A 23,126-nucleotide genomic window follows, 5' to 3' on the forward strand; every position below is an offset into this window, starting at 1 on the left:
TATATAAAAAAAAAACTATTACCTTTAAGAACATTTACTAATTGCAATAGATCATTGGTTTGAAAGTTATAAGAAATTTAATAGTTTCACAATTACACGTGATTAAAATGTCTAGTACTTAAATGGAAGAATATAGATCGCTCATTGTAGTTTTACAACTAACTTTAAAATTGTTTTGAGAAATATAGATTATTTAGAACGGCCATTATGAGACGTTTTATATAGTGAGAGTTTCCTAACATGCAACAGTTCTCCAAGCGAACCGCGCCCACTGAACTCCAGACTCCTCCTCCGGTGTGACTGTACGTGCCCTGCGTCTCTGCGCTCCTCTCTTTCCCCTACACACCAGACACATCCAGACCACAGACATGGCTCCATAAGGGTGCACATGGCGGCTAGCAGCCATGAACCAAAAAACAACTCACCAAAAACTACAGATGCATCTCCGATTTGATTGATTTTCGATTGATCAACTTCCACCTCCGCCGCAATATTCTACAGTCCGGTTTTCAGCATTCGGGAGAGGCTGCTTGCTTTGCAACTCTCTCTCTCTCTCTCTGTCTCCATTTCCTCCAGACAATTTTACGTTCTTACTCAACCCGAAATAACAGTAGATATCATATTGTAGAACAACAGTCATGGGTGTCCAAGGTTTCCAGGAATACATTGAGAAGCATTGCCCCAATGCCGTGGTGCCGGTGGAGCTCCAGAAGCTCGCCCGGGGGAGTCTGGTCGGCGGCGGCCGGCAGAGACCCCCTCAAACTCCGCTCCGGCTGCTAGTGGATGCCGAGAACTGCCTGCACCGGCTCTACGGCGGCTTCTACACCGACTGGGTGAGCGGAGGCCAGTGGAACCACATGCTCGGGTACCTCGCCGCCCTCGCCAAAGCCTGTTTCAACGGCAACATCGAGCTGCTAGTCTGCTTCAATGGCGCCCTGGAGAAAGGCCGTCTCCACGAGTGGGTCAAGCGACAGGTGAACGAGAGGCAGACCGCCCAGCAGATCGTCAGCCACATCCAGAACAAGGGAACCCCGCCGCCCAAAGTCTGGTTTCTGCCCCCGGTGTGTATGGCCCACTGCATCCGCCTGGCGCTCCTCAGGTTCCACATCGGGGTGAGTAGCGACAGATGCTCGTTGTGTTTTTGACATATTAAGCAGCCATTAGCTTAGCAGAACTGGACCCGGATCAAGTGAAGTGCTCGTCTTACAAGACCAGCTAGCAGGTGGCCTAGACGGCTTTCTTGTTGTGTATCTAGCCTCAAAAAATGGTTAGTTGGTCTCACAGCCTAGCCAAGCTTAAAAGTTCACTAGACCACTCTGAAACCAGTCGTTGGACCAGGTTGGGCATCCAAACTAGGCTGTCAGTGAAAATGTTTGCTTCAGATTTGAAGCATGTAATGTATACAAACATGTTAAACCCAGGTTACGCTGGTTTTACAGCCTGACCAATCTAAAATGTTCCTGAAACCAGCCAGTAAGCCAACCTAGGCTGTTAGTGAAACTGCATTATTTATATGTAAACCAGTGTAGGTTTTAATTCATATACACAAAACATTAAAATAAGTATTAGCAGCTGGTTTGTTTTTCCCTGACTGACAATCTGAAAACTGCTCTAAAAATCAAAGCACAGTCCTGCAGATTAGCTTAGGCTGGTTTAAGATGTTTTTAACCAGGAATCCAACTTGTTGGAACCAAATACTTGGGGTGGGTGTGCAGAGGAAGACAGGTCTTGGACACAAATCTGTACAACATGCTTCTGGTATCTGATCAGATCTCATTTCCACTGGCATTTGGGGAACACAGAGATGCCAGCTGTACAGGTCGGCAGTACAGGATGTCACTGTCATGTTGGTTTAGTAGATAGTGTTTTAGAAATTTGTTTAGAAGCAAATGCAAAACTCTGCCAGTCTTTTTTTAATACTTCAGTGCATGCAAATCTAAAATATTAAACCGTAATATTTTAAAACCATTATTAGTTTGTATGGTTTTGGTTCATTGCTTTTAAATATTAAATATTATTTTTACGCCTTTGAGTTTTACAACAATAAAAATCAGCTGAATGGAAAAAAACAAATGATAACGAACAACATGAAATGTAAAAACAAATAAAGCAATTATGGCATAATTGCGTAATAACAATAACATGTATAAAATATTTATTATTCAATATTTTGACCTGGATCCTTAACCAGTAATGTATGTCTACACAATACATTAATAAGCTCATGCATTAACAATCAAGTACAAACCTCTTAGATTAGAATAAAAACATGCATTTATGTATGAATGCTGAAATGAAGCCGTGTAGTAGAAGGTTGTGCTGGCAAAAGGAAGCGCCACCTCTTCTCTGCTCTGATTGGCTGATGTGTCACACTCTTGTGACACAAGAATAGTAAGCACTGCTCTGTGATTGGCTGCACGCTTCCTGCGTCACTTCTGCTGAGATTTAGCAGCCGTGGAGGCTGTGACTAAGTTTATGGGCCCTGTTTTGAGCAGAGACATGACTTATGAGATTCTTGCCTATGAATGCTATTTGCATTTTATTTTTCAGAGGACTTTCAGCATAAGTGTTTAAGAGTATGTATAGATTATTGTTATTCATGCAGGCATAAAAAAATCAATACAGATAATATGGAATGTGGGAAAGGATATGTGAAATGATTGATTTAAAAATGTATATGTTTATGAGTCAAGCCTTGCGAACGTCCTCTTGCTCAAAATATAGTTTTAAAATTCTCATCACAGCCAAGAATCATTTTTTCATTGATTCATTCAAATAGTGCTAATCGATTAAAGCATTTGAGAAGGAAACCATTATATGATGCAATTAGAAACAGCATTTCCCAGACTAATCGTGCCTCACATCCTTTCGTGGAAATCTGTGAAACCCTGCAGTATAGTCAATCTCATCAATGTAAATTTGTTTTTGTTCTTCTAATGAGGCTTTCTGTAATTTGCTTCCTCACTCAGGTTGTCCAGACCATCGAGGATCATCACCAGGAAGTGATTGCCTTATTTAGAGAAAATGGGTTCCATGGCCTGGTTGCCTATGACTCTGATTACGCCCTGTGCAACATCCCGTACTACTTTAGTGCCCATGCTCTCAAACTCAGCCGCAACGGCAAAAGCCTCACCACCAGCCAATACCTGATGCACGAAGTTGCCAAGCAACTTAATCTCAATCCAAATCGTTTTGTCATTTTTGCTTCACTTTTAGGTAGGTTCATATGATTCAAAATGAGATCTACATTGGCTTGATTTTCCTAATGCATGTTCTTAGTCATATTGTGAATGATTCAACTGTGCATGTGCTGTTTTTGAAGGGAATCACATACTGCCTGATGAAGACTTGGCTGCCTTTCACTGGAGTTTACTTGGACCTGAGCATCCTTTAGCATCCTTGAAGGTAAAGCCACTTATTAAAAAGCTGTGTTTATATGATACCAAGATTGATGAGCACTGTTTTGGCAAACATGCATTCAGTCCATCCAGTTGAATATTCTGTTGTACTTCTAAATGCATCACGTAATGGAAATAAATGTGCTGTGTACAACAATTCAAATACTTCAAGGTTTTTCTACATTGACTAATAAATGTTTAAAGGGAGCAAAAATAAGTCTTCGGTTCTCATTAGATTCCCTCAGTTACAAGCCGCTGTGACCAGTTTCCTTGACAACCAGATTGAAATGAGGTCTGGCAAATAACTTATCAGGACCATGCAAAATCACTTCAGCATTGTCCTCAACGTGTACCCTTTTGGTTTTAAATACTCGGTCTTTGACGCTCGCCCAAACAAATCAAGCACTGCGATTATAAAGAAGAGTTAAGCTGAGGAATGGCTTCATGCATAACCTTCTGTTATCTTCTTTCGGTGTTGGTGTTGCTTGACAGATGGCTTTATTGATTCACTGCGAGCTAGATATAGTGGCCTATAGATATAGTGGTCTATACTCGATATTAACCTGACTTGCAGTTCCAAATGTGCTTCTTTACTTTTCGTCACTATCTCTCTTTGCTAATGTCTGTGTTTGTGTCTGTAGTTGGTAACTACTTGAAGGCTCTTTTTATTTTCCCAGTTTGATATCCATTGTCAATTAAAGCTAATGATCTGTGTGTTTTTGTAAATGTGTCGGATTGTACCCAGTCAGATATGTACTCCTATGATGCCCATCACATTTTAAGCAGAAGGAGCTTTTGCTGGGGGTGTGATGGGTTGTTTTCTCTTGACGCAGGTCCGTGCCCACCAACTCGTTCTTCCTCCATGTGATGTCGTCATAAGAGCCGTGGCAGACTATGTCCGCAACCTACAAGATGTCCATGATCTGGAAGCTATTGCTAAAGACATATTCAAGCACTCCCAGGTAAGTAAACACATCACCTCAGCACATTTAACAGAATAGATCACCCAAAAATTTTCTAATCTGTTGTCAGTTACTCAACCCCATGTAGGGATGCATAATTTTTCGGAATAAAAACAAAATCAGTGTAAAATAAAATGTATACATTTTTTTTAAATACTCAATTTTATTTTACAGTAGAATATAACTGAAATATTATATTTCGTTGTTTGTATATTATTATTTTATTATTATGCAGTCATATGCCGATTTCTCGATTTTAACCGATTGTCATTTTTACAAAATTGCATGGATTCTTATATCCCAAGAATTGATTGGTCTAGCCTGTTTTTAGTTAATGAACGGAACATTGTAGCGCATCTCCCATCCAATAATTTGCAACAAACTTCGTGCTTTGTTACTTTTGATATGAAACAAAGTTCTGGATTTCAAATTCTGTTTATTTTATTACAGTATTCAAACAATAAATAACGTTTTGGCACCGTTTAATGTGGAGTGACAGATTACTGTAGCGTAGGGTGACCATATTCTGAGAATCCAAAAAGAGGACACCCTCCCCAGGATGCACATACTGCCCTCCAAAGGCAAAGTGCAGTAACTACGCATTTGGTCAAAATTGAGGCTTAAAATGGACTTTATGAAAACTATTTTGTCTTGTGGCAAAGTCTCCTGATCAATTTTGTCCCAAAGAAACGAGAGTGTTTCCGAGAAACAAGAGTGTCAACATGTTTGACTAGCTGGCCTAAAAACTTTAAAGGCATTTTTCTCTGTTTCAGTGTTGGTGTAGTTACTGCACTTTGCCTTTGGAGGGCAGCATAGGTGCAGATGGTGCACATTGCTTCCCATTTATCACGACCACGAATGAACATCGGGTATTTTTTTTGCAATTTGTCTGTGAAACTACATTTGCGTTTCAGCATGATAGTGACACACAGCTCTTGCAACGCAGCTCCTTGTTTGTTTTGTTTTGACAACTGGGTCTTTCACGTCATCAGACAGGTACCTCAGAATAATGCCGGTGGGCAGTGGCTGCACTTAAAGTGTTGAATTAATGACGGTCAGTGAAATGAGGTAAAAAAACCCGGACATTTTATGATATTTTACAAAATCCCCCCGGACATAATTTTATAGCCAAAAAGGAGGACATGTCCGGGTAAAAGAGGACGTATGGTCACCCTACTGTAGCGCCATGCGAAGCCCACGTAAACTGAATGTCTTTTCCGCTTTAATACCAGTTTTAACATGAAATAAACATGAATGAACATCCAACTGTATATTAAAAAAAAGAGCTAGAAACTTACTAAAATCCATATCCTGTCTCGTGTAACTGTTCAATCAGTTTTTCAGCCACGCAGTCATCAACAAAAGACAATAACGTCACATTTACCTCAGAAAACCTATTCATATTTGAACCCCAAAGTCAATGGGATTCAGAACAATAAATTGGACTCCATTGGTTTTTTAGTGTATGGACTTTTTTGTGTTCCACAAAAAAGTTCTATAGGTTAAGAACAACATTGGGGTGAGTAAAGGATGACAAAATGTGACCCTGGATCACAAAACCAGTCTTTAGTAGCACAGGTATATTTATAGCAATAGATAATTAATACATTGTATGGGTCAGAATTATTGATTTTTCTTTTATGCTAAAAATCATTAGGATATTAAGTAAAAATCATGTTCCATGAAGATATTTTGTAAATTTCCTACTTTAAATATATTTAAAAAAAACTTATGTTTGATTAGTAATATGTATTGCTACAAACTTCATTTGGACTTTTCTCTTTTTTCAAATGGTTGTATCTCAGCCAAATATAGTCCTATCATAAATAACCATGCATTATTGGAAAGCTAATTTATTCAGTTTTTTTGTATTTATTATAAAAAAAAACAAATGATCCTTGTGACTGGTTTTGTGATCCAGGGTCACAAATATTAATTTTTGGGTGAACTATCCACTACCAAGAACTGTTGACAAGATATGCTAATTGTGTGGCTTTGCATTCTAGTCTCGAACCGATGACAAAGTTGTCCGTTTCAAAAAAGCAGTGGAGTACTACGCCACCGCCAGCAAGCCCCCTCACTTCCCCCCTTATTTAGGTAAGTTAGTCAATATTTTTGATTTTCCCTCTCTCACAGAACGACATCTGTTCCTGTTGCTTCGTGCTTGTTAAATTCTTGGAGCAGGACAAGTCTACTAATGCTCGCCCGGTGTTGTGTTTTCCTGTCTGTGTTTGAGGCCAGATTTCAGAGGCACGCTCTGTCTCTTTCTTAACCATCTCTCAGTCTTAGCCCTCACAGTAATGTGAGAAATTTTCCCACTTGCCTCGGACCTTGTGTGCACTTGGAATGGCCCCTGTGCATACAAATGGGCTTCTTTAGAAAGGACTCTCGCACAGAGAGCTGCCAGTCTGGAAAAACTCTCCTCTGCTCGCCTGAAAACTTTCAACAGGTTTATTGAAAAAGTGACAGTTGAATATTATGAGATAAGAGAGGAATTCAATTCGACATCTTCCAATTAGTAAGAACATGTTTGACAAATTATAGTAGTTGTCTTGTAGAACTATAATTGTCCTCATTTTAATTCAGGCAGATTGACTTTTAACTGTTCTAGTGTTGTTAGAATGGTATGGATGTGAGCTGTAGCTGTGTTTTATATACCTTACCACATCTCTGTGCTTACACACATTTTGAAATGCATCAAGGTCAGCTACCACGGTGGGTGGACGTGCGGTATAATGAGAATCTCAGGGCCTTTTTAGACTTAAAAAAATATATATATTTTCTGAGAATGGCTGTTTTTCTACATTTTAGTTCTTGCTCCAGAGATTGAACCAAACTTTTTTTTTTTATACATTTGTATGCCCACAGTCAGACCAAATCAGATGGGATTGCCAACAGCACCGCAGATGCTTAACATTCCAGGCAAACCTGGGGTGAGTACTGTTCCACCATTATGGTCCATCCTGAATGACGCACACTTACCCATCAGACTGACACATACATGTTTCTGCAAGGTCCAGCATGGCTATTCCGGCCCTCCGTTGGCCGAGCCTGTCCATGAGGCGGACCCGTCGGGTAAAGGGCTCCTAGAACAGAACAGCTACAGCAACATTCCTAATGACGGGAAGCAGCACACACCGCTTTATGAGAGGTTGTCCCCTATCAACCCAGCTCACGGCGGCAACTCCAACCACACAGACCCAGCCTTCTTCACCACCTCGTCCACATCCTCGTCCTCCGAGAATGAGGAAAACACAGGCTCCACTGCCAAGTGAGTAACCAAGAACAAGGGAATGTATGTGGGATATGTTGACTTTTCGAAACCTTTTCTAATCATAAATTTACCCAAGGTTTTGAGGGTATAGATTTTTGTGGGAGTTTTGTTTTAATGCTTACTGCTGTTGTTTTTGCTACAGAAAATGTATATACAGTTGAGGTCAAAAGTTTACATACACCTTGCAGAATCCTCAAAATGTTAATTATTTTACCAAAAAATCCTTTAGGCCCCACAAATTCTTTGGTTTTTCAGCATTTTTGTGTATTTGAACCATTTCCAACAATGACTGTATGATTTTGGGATCCATCTTTTCACAGTACTAAATGAAGAAAATATGATATTTAGGCAAAATAAGAAAAATGTGCACATCTTCATTCTGTTCAAAAGTTTTCACCCCCGGCTCTTAATGCATTGCGTTTACCTTTTGAAGCGTTTGAACCTTCTGTACTAGATGCAAATGAGTCCCTCAGTTGCCCTCAGTGTAAAAAGATGGATCTCAAAATCATAGTCATTGTTGGAAAGGGTTCAAATATACAAAAATGCTGAAAACCTGAAGGATTTTTCTGAAGAACAGCTGGCAGTTTAAATGTTCAGGATGAACAAGGGACTCGTCAATAACTGTCAAAACAAAAAAAAAAAAAACGCAGTATTAAGAATCAAGTGTATGTAAACGTTTTAACGAGGTCCTCTTTATAAGTTTAACTGTTTTCTCTCGTGGACTAATATGTAAACGTCTTTTATGTAAAATGTCTTATTCAGGTCAGTACTAAATAAAACTATAACATGCATTTTGTATGATCCCTCTTATTTTGGTAATTACATTTTGGAGATTCTGTAAGATGAAAGTAAACTTTTGACTTCAACTGTATATACTTCTCTTTTTAAAGTTTCTATTCATCAAACAATCCTAAAAAAGTATTATGGTTTTTACAAAAATATTGAGCAGCAAAAGTTTTTTTTTTTTCCAGTAGATGATAAACGTTTCTTGAGCACAAAATTGGCATATTAGAATGATTTCTGCAGCATCATGTGACAATGAAGACTGTAATGATCCAGCTTTGCCATCACAGGAATAAAACTGGTGTTAAAAAAAACACACTGTTAAAATCTAATCTTTAGTAAATTACAAAATCAGTATATTGTACAAAATAATGTTGTGATGCCTAAATTCACTTTTGCATTTATTAAAATTTTTACAGTTTGAATTGACTTTATTCAGACAAAATGCTATTGAATTTTACTTTTGGTTGTTGGACAAAATATGGCTTATTGTTTTCTAGCTGAATTTTAATATTGGTACATCCATTTCATCCTCAAATGTAGCCATGTAAGTGACCATAAGGGATGGGACAAACAGAGAAACCAGATGGATAACATCCCAGAAGGAGACCATGGGGACCAAAATAAAGTAGGTTTACTTTTTAGCTCTGTGTTAAAATATCACATGCTTGTTAAAATATAACTTGATAGTGAATCCTAAAACAATAATGATGTATCCATATAGTGAATTCTTTGCTTTCTCTTTCAGTCGGATCCTTCTGTGACCTCCCCTGTAAACCAAAACCTGGAGGGCAGAGGTCACGTAGGGGTCAATGCCCAAATTCCATCTCTCCTTTCTATGCCAACAAGAAATCACATGGATATTACCACTCCCCCTTTACCAGTGGTGGCACCAGAGGTGCTACGAGTCGCTGAGCACAGACACAAAAAGGGCCTCATGTACCCATATATATACCATGTTCTTACCAAGGTCAGCTTTTAATTACTAACAACTCAGCTGTAACTTTGAAACTGCTCCTTGTTAAACTGTTATGGTTGACCATGTTTGATGGTTATTCTTTATAGGGTGAGATAAAGTTATCTGTCACCATAGAGGATGAAGCAAACAAAGACCTGCCCTCTGCGGTGCAGCTGTACCGGCCAATCCGTCAATATGTTTACGGGGTGCTCTTCAGCCTGGCCGAGGCCAAAAAGAAGGCAGAGAGACTCGCCATGAGGAGAAATCGCCTCCCTGATTGTGAGTAACCGAACTGATCAGCTAAATTACAACAATCAAACTTTTTCAACAATCATAAGTATCACTAATGAGGAAAGCTGAAACATTTGTGTGTGTTTTTGATAAAAAAAAATGCTTTGAAACCACTAGTTTTTGAAGTACCAGTGCAATTTGGTAAGCTATTGGCAATTTGGCAGATTTACAAATTACATTGTTACATAGCCCTCTTGGAGCAACCATCTGTTTAATGCAATGAATATTCATGATCCAGATCTTAACCAATTTGACAAAAAAACAACATTTCGACAATTTTTCAGAATAAATCTATCTACATGAACATGGTTTTTACAAAGGTATTGAGCAGCACAACTGTTTTCAGTATTGATGATAATAATAACAAATATTTCACAAAATCAGCATATCAGAATAATTTCTGAAGGATCATGTGACACTGAAGACTGAAGTGATGATCCAGCTTTGCCACCATAGGAATAAAATGTGTAAAAATGTTAATATTTGACAATAAAAAAATGTTTTTACTGGATTTCTGATCAAATAAATGCTGCCTTGGTATGCATAAGATATTTAAATACACAATAATTACAATAATAGGACTAAGATGGATCAATATCGATATGTATATTGTACATCATAATGGTATGCCTAAATTCACTTGTAGCATTTATTCAATATTTATTTGATTAAGTTATTTAGATAAAATAATATAGAATTTCACTTTATGCTACGGGAAGCACTGAAGGAGCATCACAGGTTTTGTCATCTTCCTTAATTGTATTATTCAGAAATTTTAATAATTTGTCTTAATTTGTCTAATATTAAACTAATTTTAAAGTTAAAGAAAGTTTGATTACATTGACACAAAAATGTGTTACAATTTATGGATTTGGTATTATAACTTTTTCTTTGCAATAAATATAGCCTTTGTTGCTAATATGGTGTTAAAAAATAAATTACCTTCTCCCCTAAAATAACTACTAACACTTAAATAAATTTGCATTTAAATTAGTGAAAAAGCCTAACTAGTATTGTAATATAGACTGTTCTGAATTTAGAGGTTCAAATCACTTCTTGCATGTTCTTTGTCAATTGTTAAAGGTATTCTAAAATACTTGGAATCGGCTCAAAGTAAGAGTCAGTTCTCGGTTCTCAACCCTGCTCTTAATGCCTAAATTGTCTCTAGGGGCTTGTTGATGGCTGATTTAATTATTCAGAGAATGCACTTGAGTGTTGACATTAGCTTGTTATTCTAGGCTGTAACTGGGCAAATTAATTTCAATAATTAGCATCATTCAAAAACTAACATTAGCTCTGTAGATGTTGATGTTCTTTTTCCCCCTCATTGGAAATGAGAATACAAGATATGAAAATAGAACAGGGAAACACTGTTATTCAGAAGTAAACATGCCATTCATTTATTTGATTAGAGAAACTGTCGCTGAACCTTTCCAGGCAGGTCTTTGAGCTCTGCAATTAAGCAATATATTACTACACGACTAGGCACGACTACTAAATGACTTAAAGAAGTTGTTTACTTCCAGAACAAAAATGTACAGATAATTTACTCACCCCCGTCTTTCTTCAGTCGGAAAGAAATTGCTTTTTGAGGAAAACATTTTAGGATTTGTCTCTATATAGTGGACTTCAATAGTGCCCATGAGTTTGAACTTCCTAAATGCAGCTACAAAGGGCTCTAAATTATCTCAGCCAAGAAAGAAGGGTCTTGTCTAGCGAAACAATTGGTTATTTTCTAAAAAACAATTGACCGTTTATATACTTTTTAACCTCAAATGGTTGTCTTGTCTAGCTCCAACTTCAAAATCATCCTGCATCGCTACAGAAGTACCAACCCAGTGTTTACAAAGTGAGCATGCAAATTAGATCAAATGCCCTTTACAAAAAAGGTAAAACAGCGATGTAGGGTGATTTTGAAGTCGGAGAAAAAATTAAATGCAAGTTTTTCAACCTACCCTAACTGTCATGAACCGGAATACACACGCAGAGCTAGACAAGACGAGCATTTGAGGTTAAAAAGTATATAAATTGTAAATAAAAAAAAAAAAAAAAAAAAATGTTGAAATTTTTTTTTTGGGAAAATAACCAATTGTTTCACTAGATATGACCCTTATTCCTCAGGTTGGATCGTTTAGAGTCCTTTAAAGCTGCTTTTAAACTGCATTTTGGAAGTTCAAACTAATGGGCACCATAGAAGTCCACTATATGGAGAGAAATCCTGAAATGTTTTTCTCAAAAAAAATATATATATATATATTTACGACTGAAGAAAGACAGACATGAACGTCTTGGATGACAAGGGGGTGAGATAATTATCTGTAAATGTTTATTTTGGAAGTAACCTCTCGTTTAACTACCCATATTTGGGTATTTCCCCAAAAATTTTTTTATTAAAATCAATTTTGTTCATTTACCCTCAATATTTTGAATGTTACATATCATGAAAATCTGACATTTATTCCATATTTAAGTTCTATAATTGGGTCTCCGGTGCATCTACCAACACACAACTTGAAATAGGACAACCCAATAACTTTGTTTTGGTAGTTTTTTTTTTCTGCAAGCGTGTCAGATTTTGCACCCTCAATTACATGGTAAAGGATATTATTTTAATATTTTCACCCTCTAATCTTTACATTTACATCCACGGCGCTGCCATTGTGTTTTCACAAGCAACAACGGTGTACCAATTCTAATGCCATGGCAAAAGTTCAAGCAAAACATGCTAACTGTTCTGTTGTTGGCTACACAGACAAGCACAGAACACTATTTGGAGTCCCACCCTCAGAGGAGACAAGAGACCAGTGGATTTATTGATTTATTTACTGTATATTACGCTGCTGCCACACAGATCTTATATAGCCATGGAATTTCGTTCCCAGCTGTTTACCTTCACAGACATAACCAACTGTTTTTGTAACTCGTGTGTTTTTAACATAAATGTGTGTATTTGACAGTTTAAGTGCAATAAGACATGAAAGAAAACTTTGTTTTAGTACTCGCATGCCGCAGGACAGCCACATTCTGTGTGCGTGCTTTGGATGTGTATGCTTAGAAAACCCTATATCAGAAGTTTAAACTAATATGGTTTAAAAGGAAAAGGGACGGGAGCAGCAGCTCATTTGCATTTAAAGAGACATGCAAAAATGCATGCGTGTTTCTGCTTTCAATTGAAATAGACATTTTCAAAATGATATAATAAATTATCTGTGGGGTATTTTGAGGTGAAACTTCCCAGACACATTCTGGGGACTTGTATTACATATTGTAAAAAGCAGCATAATAGCCCTCTTTTAATAAGAGAATGTTTTTATTTGTCTTTGGAAAATTCCCCAGTTAAGCTGTTTTGATCTGCCTTTATAGATCCAACAGTGATAGTAAAAGAATGGGCTGCTTACAAAGGCAAATCTCCACACACCCCTGAACTAGTGGAAGCTCTTCCCTTCCGGGAGTGGACCTGCCCAAACCTGAAGAAACTCTGGCTGGGCAAGGCAGTGGAGGACAAGAACCGGAGGATGAGGGCTTTCTTGGCCTGCATGAGGTCGGACACTCCAGCTATGCTGAACCCTGCCAATGTCCCCACACCTCTTATGGTGCTGTGTTGTGTGCTACGGTGAGAATCTAAACAGCTTCTAAAATCCTGGAGAGACATAAAACACACTGTAATACTGTGTTAAATGCCTTCCTACAATAACAAATGGTTTAATCCATTGCAGAAAGGGTCTTCAGTTTCAGCTCTTGGTCTTTTGTAATATTTCACTCCTTTGTGTTTTACTTTAGGTTTATGTTACAATGGCCAGGAGTAAGAATTTTGCGTCGTAACGAACTTGACGCTTTCCTAGCTCAAGCACTTTCTCCTAAACTTTATGAGCCTGACCAGCTGCAGGACCTGAAGGTGATTTATGTGGAGAATGATGCATGAGGAGTGCCAAGAGAATACCTTCAAACCCACATTAAAGGCCCGTTCACATCAAGGCAAAACTGTTTGCACAGAATCTGATGATGAATTTGTCATTCTCTGAAGAAAAAAAAAAGCCTGAATAAATTGTCATGAACTTGAAACAAAAATTCAAATGATCTGCAAACAAATGTTAGTATGCAAAGCTATTTGAGCAAAGTATGGTAACGTGTTTGTTTTTCTACAAAAAAAGGATACCTGAATGAATTGTTGGCATCCAAAAATGCCAACTTTTTATTTTGTTTTTCTAAACATTTGAATACCAAAAAATCATGAAATATTTAAAATATGAATTTAAATTATTCCTCTGTTGAGGAGTTCATAGATAAATTATTTGTTTAAGATTTGGTGTGAATGGGCCACAGTTCTTTCCAGTTTATTTGATAATCTGGTAAAGATGTGTTTATATGTTAAAGTATTTAAAGAAACAAGCCTCTTGTGTTTCAAAAAGTAGGGTTTTAGGTATTTCTCCGGGTACTACTTATTTTGTAAGAACGCTTGCCAGCCTAATTGGCCTTAATGCTTTGTAAAAGCATGTTTTCATCTGATAGTTGGCTTTGCGGGAAAAGACACGGCATTTGAGCAACCTGAGTGCTAGGAATGTGGTCTTTTTGTGTAGATGGTTTACTGGCCTAGCTGAGCTGCTTTTTTTCCTGCTCATTTCAGTCTGTGAGTTCATAAAAACATGTGAACCATCCACACTAGCTGTGCTGTGTCGTGGTTGTCCATGTCTGTCACTTCTGTACGCGCTTTTTGCTTCGCTGCTGCCACTGCTGGTCGCTCTTGCTGGCTGAATTGGTTGGAGTGGTTTGTGCATTAGTCTACATGTATGATTCGTTCATGCTTGCTTTGTGCTTTGGCTGATGGGGGAGGGGGTTGTAATCTGCTGTAGCTGCTTATTTAACCTTAAGAGCTTTGTTTGACTGTCGCTGCATCTGTCGCCTCCAGATTGATAACCTGGATCCACGCGGCGTTCAGCTGGCTGCTCTTTTTATGAGCGGCGTGGATATGGCGCTGTTTGCCAATGATGTGAGCGGGCAGCCCATTCCCTGGGAACACTGCTGTCCATGGATGTATTTTGATGGCAAGCTGCTACAGAGTAAACTCATCCGGGCCAGTCGGGACAAGGCCCCACTCATTGACCTCTGCGATGGTCAGGTACAGTCGGCACGGCACCACTGCGCTTTTTACATGCGAAAGAGGTTCAAAACCATGATTTATTGCTGACTTCAAACTGACATACCAGATTGAAGTTCTTCAGCAGAAAAGATTGATGATAGAACTGTGTCCTAGGGAGGGATTGAACCCTATTTTGGTTTCAATACAGCCTCTGGTACTTCATTACTGATACTAAATTGATACCCGAGGCTACAAATAAACAACCATAGGTGGCTGTAGAATTTCAAATAGGGCTGTCAATAAATTTAGTAATGTCAATAATTTTGTTTTTTGTAGGTAACAAAAAAGGTTTTGTAGTTATGTTTACACATTTTGTTCTCTTTTAAGGGGGGAAAACAAAATATATATTTTTGGCTTGAGGTAGCCAAAGAAATTACTTTCATTCAGAAAGGACACAGTTTACATGCACCTTGCAGAATCTACAAAATGTTAATAACATAAATAAGAGAGATCATACAAAATGCATTTTAGTTTTTATTTAGTACTGACCTGGATTAGATATTTCGCATAAAAGACATTTACATATGGTCTGCAATAAAAAATAAAAGCACATACACTTACGTACACTTGATTCTTAATACTGTGTTGTTACCTGAATGATCCACAGCTGTTTTTTTTGTTTTGTTTTGTTTAGTGATAGCTGTTCATGAGTCCCTTGTTTGTCCTGAACCGTTAAACCCAAATTTTTTTCAAATTGATTTTTCAACATTTTTGTGCATTTGAACCCTTTCCAACAATGTTTGATTTTGAGATCCATCTTTTCACACTGAGGACAACTGAGGGACTCATATGCAAATATTACAGAGAAAGTTCAAATGCTCAATGATGCTTCACAAAGAAAACACGATGCATTAAGGTTACGGGGGTCGAAAACTTTTTGAATTTCAAGATCAGGGTAAATTTTACTTATTTTGTCTTCTGGGAAACATGTCAGTATCTTCTGTAGCTTTTGAAGGGCAGTACTAAATGAGAAAAATATGATATTTATTCAAAATAAGAAAAATGTACACCCTTTCATTCTGTTCAAAAGTTTTCACCCATGGATCTTAATGCATCATGTTTCCTTCTGAAGCATCAGTAAGCATTTGAACCTTCTGTAATAGTTGCATATGAGTCCCTCAGTGTGAAAAGACGGATCTCAAAATCATACAGTCATTGTTGGAAAGGGTTCAAATACACACAAAAAAAAAAATTTGTGGGAACTTAATTTTTTCTGAAAAACAGCAGGCAGTTTAACTGTTCAGGACAAACAAGGGTCTCATTCAGGTAACAACATTATTAAGAATCAAGTGTATGTTATCTTTTAAACAGGGTAATTCTTTTTTATATTCAACTATTTTCTCTTGTGGACTGCATGTTAACGTCTTTTATGTGAAAGATCTTATTCAGGTCAGTACTAAATAAAAATAATTTTATTTTATATGTTCTCTCTTATTTTAAAAATTCTGCAAGGTGTATGTAAACTTTTGACTTCAACTGTAATTTGCATAGCAAATATATCTTTTTCTACTTTTAAATGTTTAACAAAGATGTTTCTGTAGGTGAAATGCTAATTTGAGCTTTCTGTCCCTTAGTGCACTTTCATTTATGGTGCTGTAGCTCACTGTAATTTATTGCTTTGCACGATATATACTGTAATATTTACTCGGCTGTTAACCATTAATCCAAAGTGTTGAATTGGTTGATAGCTAATTTCACCTTAATGTTGTTCACATTACATTTTTTGTAAGGATGAAATTGTACTTTTAAATCTGGGGTTGCAATGCAACATCTTCTTGTGATCTCTAGACTGAACTAGTTGCCAAGGTGGAGAAGATGCGTCAGAGTATCCTGGAGGGTCTGAACTTCTCTCGTCCACCCCAGCCGCTCGCATTCCCCCCTCCACCTCCACACGCAATGCCTTTCTACCCCCCCAACAGCACCTTCTACCCTCCACCTCCTCTGCCCCCATTGCAGGGTAGAGGCAGGGGCATGCCTGGTAAGAATGATCGCTAGGCTGGTTGACAAACATGCGCAACATACGAAACAGCAACTTATTATTTTGTAGCTTAGTTGTGAAAATGTTTTGACAAAAATAATGCTCTTTTAGAAGTAACATGTGAACACCATGTAAGTCATGTCTATTATGTTGGCTATGAAAGGGAGAAGCAAATCACTGAGTGGTTTTGTGAACTTGGTCAACCGATTCTTTGCAAAGATCTGAATTGAAGGGGTATGAAAAATGAAAATGACACCATGATTTACTCACCCTCAAGCCATCCTAGGTGTATAAGACTTTCTTCTTTCAGACAAATACATTCAGAGTTATATTAAAAAGTGTCCTGGCTCTTCCAAGTTTTATAATGACAGTAAAGATTTTAAGATTTTGGAAACAAGTTTTCTTAACAGCAAAAGAAAACCAGTCTCCTCTTGGCTTTTATCGAAATCCTCCAACATTTTATATTCGACAGTTCGCAGAAGCTAGAGATTACGGTTTATAAAGAATTAAATATGGATATTTTTCTTACAAAAATGCATTGATTCACTTCAGAAGGCCTTTATTAACCCCCGGAGCTATTTGGAGGACTTTTTATAATAGATGAATGCATTTTCTTTTGGATTTTCTCACTGCCATTCTAAAGTTTGGAAGAGCCAGGACATTTTTTAATATAACTCTGACTGTATTCATCTAAAAGAAGAAAGTCATATACACCTAGGATGGCTTGAGTGTAAATAAATCATGGGGTAATCATGGGTGAATTATACATTTAAACACATGGCTCTCTTAAATGTGATTAGCTGAAACTACTAAACCTGTTTTACTGGACTTTTAAGGATGCAGTTTCCTCAGAGTTATTAAAGGAACACTCCACTTTTTTTGGAAATAGGCTCATTCTCCAACTCCCCCCGAGTTAATAAATTGAGTTTTACTGTTTTGAAATCCATTCAGCCGTTCTCCTGTTCTGGCGATATCACTTTTAGCATAGCTTAGCATAGATCATTGAATCCTATTAGACCAATAGCATCACGTTAAAAAAGTCCAACGAGTTTCGATATTAGTCCTATTTAAAACTTGACTCTTCTGTAGTTATATCGCGTACTAAGACCGGTGGGAATGCAAAGCTTCAATTTTCTAGGCTGATAAGATTAGGAACTACACTCCCATTCCGGCGTAATAGTCAAGGAAGTTTGCTGCCGTAATAAGGCCGAAGCAGGAGCAGTAATACCACGCAGCACATGTGCAAATGCTAAACTAGCTGGGAACTCATTTCTGATAATACTCCGCCTGCTTCGGCCATATTACGGCATCAAATGTCCTTGACTATTACGCCGGAATGGAAGTGTAGTTCCTAATTTTATCAGCCTAGAAACTCGCAGCTTTGCATTTCCACCGGTCTTAGTACACGATATAACTACAGAAGAGTCAAGTTTTAATTACAACAAATATAGAAACTCGTTGGTCATTTTCGGGCGCGATGCTATTGGTCTAATAGGATTCAATGATCTATGCTAAGCTATGCTAAAAGTGATATCGCCAGAACAGGAGAACGGCTGAATGGATTTCAAAACAGTAAAAATCAACTTATTAACTCGGGGGGAGTTGGAGAATGAGCCTATTTCCAAAAAAAGTGGAGTGTTCCTTTAAAGTTATGTTTATTCCTCTCAAGTAGGACTTCAAGCCATTCCGTCACAGGGTGGTAAGCTTGAGATTGCAGGCACAGTGGTGGGTCAATGGGCTGGTAGTCGTCGTGGAAGAGGAAGAGCCCCGTTTCCCATTCAGGTGGTGTCAGTTGGTGGACCAACCAGAGGGTAAGCAATTAAATTAAGGTAAATGCTTGCATTGTAATTGTTTGTCATCTAATATCATGTTTGTAATCCTAAAATACTTTTATATTTGCTTTTAGTAATGCTTTTCTTGGCCACACTGTAGCTTGCTCGCTCATTGTTTAGTTTTTCCTTTTTTGGGGTAATTTAAATTGATTGCTTTTCTTTGAACAGTCGTCCAAGAGGTGTGATTTCTACTCCTGTTATAAGGACCTTTGGTCGAGGAACCAAATACCACACTAGAGGGTTCAAGAGTCCGATAACATACCAGGTGAATCATTGTTTTCTTAGATTTTAAAACAAGAATACATATACTGATGTTCAAAATCTGGAGTCCGTAAGATTCAACTATGCCTTCACAATAATAAATAGCTTTTTAAAAAGCTACAAAAACAAAAGTTACTTTAAATTGTAATATTTCATAGTATGAATGTATTTTTAATCAAATTGCAGCCTTGGTGAGCATAAGAGAAAAAAATCTTACTGACCCCAAACTATCATAGTGGATCAGTTACAGGGGTATGGAAACCTGTTTCCAACACTGAATAAAAAAAAGAGGCTATGCGACCTTTTATCTCGCAATTCTGACTTCTTTTTCTTCTCAGAATTGTGAGATATAAGGACATAATTCTGAGTTTATTTTTCCCAAACTGCATCATATAAACTCATTTCTGAGAAAAAAAGTCAGAGTTGCAAGAAAAATTAGAATTGCTAGATAAAAACTCACAATTCTGACTTTTTTTTTCTGGCAATTTCAAATTTATATCTTGCAATTCTAAGTTTTCTCAGAATTGTGAGATATAAGGACAAAATTCTGCGTTTATTTTTCCAAAACTGCATCATATAAACTAATTTCTGAGAAAAAAAAAGTCAGTTGCAAGAAATATTAAAATTGTTACTAGATAAATAAAAACTTTGCAAGTTTATATCTCGCAATTCTAACTTTTCTTGCAATTCTGACATTTTTTCTCAGAATTGTGAAATAGAAACTTGCATTTGCGAGTAATAAAGTCCTATTTTAAAGGGGGGAAAAGACTGAAATGTTATCAGAATTGCAAGAACATATCTCACAATTCTAACTTTATTTGCAATTCTGAGAAAAATTCACAATTGAGAAAAAAGTCAGAATATCTTGCAATTCTGACTTTATAACTCACAATTTAAAGTTTATATCACGCAATTCTGACTTCATTTCTCAGAATTGTAAGTTTATCTCACAATTCTGACATTATAACTCGCAATTTTAAGTTTATATCTCACAATTCTGAGAAAAGAAATCAGAATTGCAAGTTTGTGTCATGCAATTCTGAGAAAAAAGTCATAACTGTGAAATATAAACTCACAATTACAGGAAAAAAGTCAGAATTGTGAGATAAAAAGTTGCAATTAAATTTTTTTACTTTTTTTAGTGACGGAAATGGTCTTTCATACAGGGGCGATATATTCTGGATCGTATGATTAAGTTATTCAAATGCACTGTATATACTTATTCTTCAAAAATCAGTGATGGCATAATTTTTGATTGGATTGATGGACACTGACGGTAAAAAAATGGTGCAAAATTAATTTTAACAGAGCAGGCCTGCATATGCTGCCTCAACCGATGAAGTGATAAAAGACAGAAAGAAGCCGAAGTTGGTGACCGAAGCACCACATCTGTCCTTAGAAGTGCCCACGGCAGCAGAGAACGGCTTGCTGGAGGGTAAAGAGGCAGACCAGCTCAATGGGAACGAAGGGGAAAGCAGGGCTACAAACCAACCTGAAAGTGCCTTTAGCAACGAATCTAAAATGTGCAATACAAATCCTCATTTAAATGCACTAAAAGAAGACGGCGAGGGCCGCAGAGATGAAGCTCTGGGCGCCGCCGTCTTAAAAACAGAAGAGTAAACCTATTTTTATAGAGAGGGTGAAGGTTGATGGAAGGTTACGTGTTATGGAATATCTGGAAGGATGGAAGGCCTACAGTTGGTGTACATTTTTTCCTCTCCGAAAGCGATAAATGAGGACTTACGAATTTTTGAAATCCCTCTTCGATGTCAGCGAGTTAAAACCACAAAGTAATGATGAGGAAACCTCTCGGTAAAACATAGATCTACAAGTCACATAGAGAATCTTACAAGTTTAATGATAAAAGACGGTGATCTCCCTCGTCGATGATATTACGTGTTACGTGAAATAATTTTACTTTCTCGATGAAATGCAGAAAACGAAATACTGATCTTCATTTGCCAGTCTTTTAGTTTTAGTAAGTTGAGATTAAAGTACCATATATATATTTGCCATTGTAACTGATTTTGTATTGTCACGGTAAATGCTTTTTTTTATTGTTTGAAAACGTAAAACTCACGATTTGAAAGACAAAACCAAGAACGCATTTCTCACGTGTCATCGCTGTGAGTTTACTCGTGTTTGAAATGTGCGTTGTTTTGGCATTGAGTAACTAGTATTACTACTGCATCTTAAGTTCTGATGATTTCAATATGTCATACGTTAGCGATTATAGGTAATATGTCAAGAAATGGTTAGAAAAATCTCACGATTTGCAAATGAGCTCTTGAAAACTACCAACGTCTCTTCGCGTGTCAGAAAATGCCATGCATTAATGTGGTTTCTTGAATCAAACGTAGCACATTAGTACAACTGTCTCAGCTAAACTGCATGGCTCACGATTAAAAGCAAAAAACAAAACAAAATGGTGTGTAGTTATAATGCATGTTGTCCTATTTCTTCCTTCATTACAAAATACCGTGCCCATCTGCGAAATTTTAAAAAGCTGATAATCAGTAATAGTCCTATAAAAGGTGTTAACTGTTAGTCAGTAACTGATTTGCGCTAACCTTAAGTTGATTATTTTTGTGATTTATTGACCTCTGTTGTATTTACTCCAACATTATCTAGCCACTTTAAATATTGTTAATCCTGGTGTACTCATCACTGTATACATTATTGTTCTCTGTTGCTGTTTTCCGCATTCATACTAGCAGACCATTTCTGAAAAAACAAAATCTTTGAAAAAAAAAAAAAATGGCTTTGATCTTAAATTCTCCCCCTTTTCTTAGCTCAGAACAAGAAATGTTCGACCCTCCCATTTGAGAGTTTAGCCTAAGCAAGTACACTTGTAATCATTTTGATGTTTACTTTAGTGTTTTCAGAACTTATAAACGTACTTCTAAACGAGAATCATTACTTCTCCATCTAATCCTGATGCTTTTCATTGCACATTAGTGATCAGAAATATGGTGTATTCCCCTCAGTCCCCTGCCGCAAGTCTAAGTAGGTTACCTTGATGTAAGTTGATCGGAGTTTCTTCCTAACTTATGGGTTGTAAAAGAATGAACTACTGTTGGGTTTGAGTGATTGTTGATGGCTTGTGGTGTGATGTATTTGAAGGAAATTGAATGCAACTTACAATGCTTAATAAAAGTCTTTATTCTTTTAGAATAATTAGTTTTGTGTATGTGTGTTTTATCTCAAGCTTTTCTCAATTTTTAATACAGGTTGCACTTTTTCAATGATTTTACAGTATTACAGCTTTGCATTAGGTTGCAGATGTTTTCAGCCCCCTGCTGGAGAATAAACTGTCAAGTCATATTTTAGTAAGACTTTTTTTGCTCCATGAAAACAGCAATGTTCAATAACAGAACATGTCTTAAAAAGGTCCTAATTCACCCTTTCACAAATTCTACTAAATTCATAATGGCATTACATTTTGCATGCAAGTGTTTTTTTTTTCCCCAGTACAAACATTCTTAAATCAAGAACATCCAATGTCTTGTTTTTGAGAAATTGAAAAAAAATTATGAGCTTATGATTAAATCAAGAACAAACATCCATTGGTGGGGTTTGAAAACTTTTATTTTTTTAAGTTGTTTTTGAGTTTATTGAGCCTATTGGCAAATATTTGTTGTTGTAATCATATACTCACTTTATTGACCATTTATTTTTATAAAACAAGACTTGTAAATCTATCTTGAGTTAAGAATCTTTAGACATTTGCACTGGAATACAAGAAACAAAACTGAGACCATCACTTTTTTGCAATGCGATCAGAAGGTACAGTAGTTTACATATTCCGGTGGTTGGATGCAAAGTTGTGTTTTGAAACTTGAAGCGTTGTTAATACAAGACATTCACATTTAGAGATCATAATGTATTGTTCCATTTAATTTATCTTACATAAACTCTGTAAAAACCTTGTATATAAACCAAAGTAAATATTTGTTTATAATTAACTTTTTTGCATTCTCTCAACCAAGTTTCTGTTTTAACTTGGTTTCTTCTTCCTCTTTTTCTGAGTTTGACTTGATGCCTGAGAACCATAAAAAGTTGTGACATTTAGCACACTGATAGGTGGAAGTCTGAACACTACTGCTAGCAAATTTCTATTTATCTAGCACCACCAACAGGTCAAATGCGCATTTACATTTAAGGTTGTAACAACTGTGAACATAGCTAACCCAATTTTAATATAGTTTAATAGTTTTCATATTTAGCTAGATATGAGTATAAATCCTAAGTC

The 23,126-nt window shown here is 37.0% G+C and overlaps 1 protein-coding gene across 3 annotated transcripts; it reads left to right on the forward strand.

Moving 5' to 3' along the window:
* Positions 1–323: 323 nt before the first annotated feature.
* On the forward strand, positions 324–22,054 carry LOC141293689 (constitutive coactivator of PPAR-gamma-like protein 1). Of its 3 annotated transcripts, XM_073825742.1 has the most exons (17): positions 324–1,112; positions 2,970–3,216; positions 3,323–3,405; positions 4,232–4,360; positions 6,367–6,457; positions 7,229–7,293; positions 7,375–7,631; positions 8,961–9,045; positions 9,166–9,387; positions 9,483–9,654; positions 13,030–13,279; positions 13,447–13,561; positions 14,573–14,782; positions 16,592–16,781; positions 18,451–18,592; positions 18,782–18,878; positions 20,183–22,054. In XM_073825742.1, the coding sequence occupies exons 1-17, from the start codon at positions 639–641 to the stop codon at positions 20,492–20,494; spliced, it is 3,141 nt and encodes a 1,046-aa protein (XP_073681843.1). In that variant the 5' UTR covers positions 324–638; the 3' UTR covers positions 20,495–22,054. The 3 variants fall into 3 exon arrangements, with proteins under 3 accessions (XP_073681843.1, XP_073681841.1, XP_073681842.1); XM_073825740.1 differs by having other exon boundaries at positions 7,229–7,631; XM_073825741.1 differs by having other exon boundaries at positions 7,229–7,631; positions 18,454–18,592.
* The last annotated feature ends 1,072 nt before the right edge of the window (positions 22,055–23,126 follow it).

This window comes from Garra rufa, chromosome 20 (assembly GCF_049309525.1).
Source record: "Garra rufa chromosome 20, GarRuf1.0, whole genome shotgun sequence".
NCBI lineage: Eukaryota > Metazoa > Chordata > Actinopteri > Cypriniformes > Cyprinidae > Garra > Garra rufa.

Bases quoted from the DNA above. Each gene is read 5' to 3' on its own strand.
- LOC141293689 (XM_073825740.1), top strand. From the start codon at position 639: ATGGGTGTCCAAGGTTTCCAGGAATACATTGAGAAGCATTGCCCCAAT. The intron at 9,388-9,482 runs GTCAGCTTTTAA...TATTCTTTATAG, and splicing joins TATACCATGTTCTTACCAAG to GGTGAGATAAAGTTATCTGT. The intron at 18,879-20,182 runs GTGAATCATTGT...TAATTTTAACAG, and splicing joins AGAGTCCGATAACATACCAG to AGCAGGCCTGCATATGCTGC.